Genomic DNA, 4,914 nt, shown 5'->3' with positions numbered 1-4,914 from the left:
TTAAAGTAGACAAAATTATTAGTATTACAATAAGAACGTATCAGTACACTTACCAGAAAACTGAGCCATCTTTGATGTCTCATTGAAATTTGTTTTCGTTCAGTCAGCTAAGCCTCAGTAATAAATTCCTCTGGTTTCTACATTGTTCTTTTCCACTGATTATTGAACTATGGGCTACTACTATTGACCAGAAAAATTAAACCAATCTTCTCCAAGCTACCAAAGCTGCTTGGTGGATGAAAGAACCTGATAGTAGTAAACCAGGATGAGTTAAATAGAATGTACATTATATTCGAGAGATATTTGGTGACTTTTGAAGTTCACAAATTGTAAGCATTTTTTAGAAGAAGATGATGATGATAACAAGCTCAAACTCCAATTTTGGATCAATCTTTCAATTGATTTTTCTTCTTCTTATGTAAGTAACCTAATATTCCGGCCACCGCAACTGATATTATACCGATTCCTACGAGTCCCCTGTGTTGATTTAGCTTCTGATATAGTCCCTTGGACTTGTTTAGATTTTGGGGATCGAAGCCCAGCTCTGAGAGTTTCTTATGTGAAATTGCATATTCTTTAAAAAAGATATCCTCATCCTGTTAAAATTAAAATATAGATCGAGATATCAATATAATAAAAAGTTAGCACAGTTGATGCGGTTATGACATCGTGATCACTGAATAAAACTCAGCATTCGTTTCAAGATTTAAATTTGATTTTCTGATATTGAAATTTGAACTATTCGATTTTATCTGATAAATGTAATTTACTAACTGCCCCAGTGTATAATTTGTAACTGCGTTAAATTTCTATTTGTCTCAAATGGAAAAAATGTATTTGATAAAAAAGGAAGCCTTTGATAGTTAGTTACCTTAGCATACCGTTCAACATAGTGATAAAATCTTTGATCCTCTACTAAAGCAGAGTCCATGGGAAGCCTCGAAAAGGATGCACCCTTACTCAGTAGTTCCCTGCTTCCCCCATTCAAAGAATATAGTTAAGTGTTGCGTGGAATTTCAATTGTATACTTTTAAATGGACAAATAATTATCATCGTGTAAATAAATATCTTACTTAAAATAGGAGTTATCAAACTTCAAAGGTTCCTTTGTCCATTTTCTTTCTTCGAACTTGCTGCGATCTTCATGCGTCTCACCCTTAGGTGTCTCTCTCTTGTCAATTGAAGTGAATAAAATGAAGTTATGCATATAAGTAGCGACTCCTGGACATATCACTCAGTTTTTCTAATGATTATGAGTATATCGTGCTTACCATTGCTACTTTTGGATGCATAGCTCTTATCAAAGCGTGGCCTCCACATAGAACTACTATGTCTTCGTCTTCACTTAGTCCCATGCGTGAAAATTTTCTCCTTAAACTCCTTGCATCTGAAAATTTTCCATATAAAAAAGAATTTTCATAATAATGGCGAGCCAAGATTACAGATACGTTGCATACCATCAACAGAATAAGAATAAGCAATTATTGTAAAGAAAACTATGTTTTTAAAATGTTTTAATAGCTAGATCCAGATTAGAGGTGGTCAGAAGGATAAAATCAAACAATTAGCAGGCATGTACGGGCAAATTATATATCAACGATTTCTATGAAAAAGTTGATTACTTCGGAAATGAAGGTCAAAATCTCATATAGGACACATGAACAACAATTTCTACAAAAGATTGTTAAACTTTATATTAGAAAAATTAAGTAAATTCTATAATCACATAATTCACAGTCTATTGCGGTTGTTCACCTTTTTGTATACATAAACATAACTAGTATTTAAACAAAGTTTCAGGTGGTGAAACGATAAACTATAACTAGTTAGCACGAGAAAACTAAATTGACTTTTTAACCATTGGTTATTGATTAAAGATGTAAAAATAAAAAAGTTATTGAGAAAATTTCATTATATACTAAAATACAAAAAGTGAGACATGTATTTTTAATTTTATAAAGTTTTTTTAATCATTGTTAACAAAATCTAATTTCAACTTTAACTGGGAAGACAACCCAAAGGGATATACATTAATAAACGGTAGGAAAAATTAGAGACTTAACAGCCAACATTACCTTCTTCACCATTTAGAAAGTGTGCTTGGACTCGTGGAGATTCATTTGAATCCTAACAAAGAATTATTAAGAACTTTCAAATCAAACAAAGCTAATACAATGAATGACATTCATATATTTCAATGATAAATCAAAGGTCAAGAGACCTCAACGAATTCCTCAAATGTGTGATATATGATAAGAAAATAATGCCACCCTCATTAAATGTGATTAAAGAAAAAAAAAATCAAAGATTCAATTGTCTTGCTATAAAGTGTTCATTCACTATTAACTACTCACACCTTTTTAAGTGTTGAATTTGAAAGACATCAGTATTCATTATGCTCAATCAATCTATTTTACTAAATAGCCCGGTAACATGCTATACTTTTCAAGAGTGTCTTATATCTAAACTTTTTTATGAACCAAAACTTTGTATATATATAGACACACACACATGAGTATACCTTTCTCCCAGGAACAAAGTCAATAATTGGACCCTGTGTAACCTCTATTGCAACAACACCAGCAAGCTGAAACGCAAATTCATCCAATTATACAAGTTAATATAATCAAACTTAAGGTGATTGAATCCACTCTAGTATAATTTTTTTTTATCATCATAAATAGTTGCAAATTGAAAACAAATAACCTGGTAAAGGTCTGCGTATGAAACCTTCTTAAGTTTAAGTCTGTGCTTCACTATATCTGTTTGGGGGAAGAAATTAACAAATTTAAATAAAATAAAAACTAAAAGAATGTCGATACAAATAAAAATGTTAAATAAAGTTTTAGTCCATAAATATAGATGCAAAATTAAAATTTATCTTTGTTCTAAATTTAGATATATTTTAGTGTCAAAACTTAAAAAATAAATAAATATAGTTTTTTTTAATTCAATGTGCATTATTTTTTTAAGTATTATTTAAGCAGAATGTGTCAAATTAGTTTGAACCAATAAACATCATTTAACATCTCAAATATTTTCATGTAATTATATTATAAAGATTATATTTATTTATTTTTAAAATTTTGATCAAATTATATTACATCTTGAAACCATAACAAATTTCAATTTTATATCAGTTAAGGGATTATCAATATATTTAATCTTAAATAAAACTAAGGAAATAAGAAAAAATTAATTTTACCACAGTATTGAACTGCTTTTTGCAGTTCCTTGATTGCTTCGTGTTTAGTGATGAATCTAATAGAACCATTGGGGCCTCCTGTTCTGCTTCTGGCATCATACGTTGCAGCATCGTTCCACCTGTGGAACATAAAGTAATCACAGACTTTTCCGATTTTAAGCTAGATTTTTAAAACCACCTTCACATATTAACCATCATCCAAACACGTTAAAAGTATGAAAATGAACAGAGATTTAGATAATAGACCTACATTTTGGATCTAAACAACAAAAATGAGTGAGTATCGTTGAATTTCGAATCATATTGGAAGAAATTAAAGCGTGAAGTTAGTAGGGAGTGACGTACGCTAGTTGAATAATGAGAGGGGCGCATTTATTGTTGGTGATGAAAGAACGAAGTTCACGTCGAGCTATCTCTATTTCCTTGAGATACTCCTCGTCAACTGCATCCATTCTGCATCAAAGTTAGTTTGAAGAAAGTGCAGCCTATAAATAAACGATGATGATGCTGATGATAGTTGCAAGTAAAGAATGGATTTCACCGCTCTGGTGCACGCAGAGGAAAAAGAGAAGAAAGTATAAAGGAATTTGTTGCCGTGTGTTTCCATCACAACCCAAGCACCAACGAGATTCACTTCAAGTATGAAAGGCGTTTCGAAACTGTTTTATTTATCATTTTTTTAAGTTTATTAAAACAATTGTTTGGTAATTGTTTTTTAAAAATGAAAAAAAAAATAGACTTGGTTGTAAAATTTATTCTAAAAAAATGTTTGTGTTTGATAGGGTAAAAATCACTTTATGTTATCATAAATTGACCTAAATATAGTAAAAATAGTTAAAATTAAAAAGGATAAAATAGGTCATATTTTGTGGCTTCAGTCCGTTCAAAATTATTTGACTAAAGTTGAAATTTTTAACCCGTTAATTGATTTTGATTCAATTTTTTAATTCGTCAAATTGGTGAGTAAAAAATGGAATAGATTAGCCTACTGATCTTATTTTATATGAAAATAAAATTAATTTAAAAAATTAATTTTATATTATATTCTTTTAAAATATAAGTATAGACGGTAAAATAAATAATTAACATTTACAAATTAAGTTTTAATTATTAGTTATAATTTAATTTAACATATGTAATAATTATTTTAATTTATTTAATTAAAAATATTAATTAATCAATTAAAAAGTTAAAAAATATTTACATAATTAAATATGCTTTATGTTGGAAGTCCCACGTCAGTTAGAGATAAGGCCAATTCAGTGTATATAAGTGGGTGCAAACCTCATCCTACAAGCTGATTTTGTGGGGTTGAGTTAAGCTTAAAGTTCACTTCTAACATGATATCAAAACTATGGTTAGAGTCTATCCTAGCGACAATTTATTGTTTGCTGGACATATTGTTCCATCCGCTATCGGCTGTTTGTTGAGCATATTGTTCCACCTGCAATCAGATCATCCATTAAAAATGTCTAATCCCGACGTGAAACCCTTTAAATCATCGTTCACCTTCTACCGTCGTGTCTTCTTCATTGCACATTCCACTTAATATCCCGTCTTCTCTTTTTTACAAACAACTCAAAATCAAAAAGTTTTACCATGAAAAAATCTCACTTATTGCGAGTTAAGTTTAAAAAACGGGATTTTATTATTTGTTTGAAATGTGAAAAGAAAAAAAATGAGGAAAAAAAATAGAAGAATAAAAAAAG

General features: G+C 29.8%; 1 protein-coding gene across 2 annotated transcripts; it reads right to left on the bottom strand.

Annotated features, from left to right (window-relative positions):
• Positions 1-345: 345 nt before the first annotated feature.
• On the bottom strand, positions 346-3,827 carry LOC108321266 (L-ascorbate peroxidase 3). 2 transcript variants are annotated; one of them, XM_052869583.1, is made up of 9 exons: positions 3,551-3,827; positions 3,206-3,324; positions 2,707-2,762; positions 2,522-2,587; positions 2,076-2,127; positions 1,272-1,387; positions 1,074-1,171; positions 872-971; positions 346-596 (listed from the first exon to the last, which is right to left on the bottom strand). In XM_052869583.1, the coding sequence occupies exons 1-9, from the start codon at positions 3,655-3,657 to the stop codon at positions 387-389; spliced, it is 924 nt and encodes a 307-aa protein (XP_052725543.1). In that variant the 5' UTR covers positions 3,658-3,827; the 3' UTR covers positions 346-386. The 2 variants fall into 2 exon arrangements, with proteins under 2 accessions (XP_052725543.1, XP_052725544.1); XM_052869584.1 differs by having other exon boundaries at positions 882-971.
• Between the last annotated feature and the right edge of the window lie 1,087 nt (positions 3,828-4,914).

Source organism: Vigna angularis, chromosome 10 (genome assembly GCF_016808095.1).
Source record: "Vigna angularis cultivar LongXiaoDou No.4 chromosome 10, ASM1680809v1, whole genome shotgun sequence".
Taxonomy (NCBI): Eukaryota; Viridiplantae; Streptophyta; class Magnoliopsida; order Fabales; family Fabaceae; genus Vigna; species Vigna angularis.
Note: the sequence above shows the minus strand (reverse complement) of the source record. Positions and strands in the feature narration are given on the sequence as shown.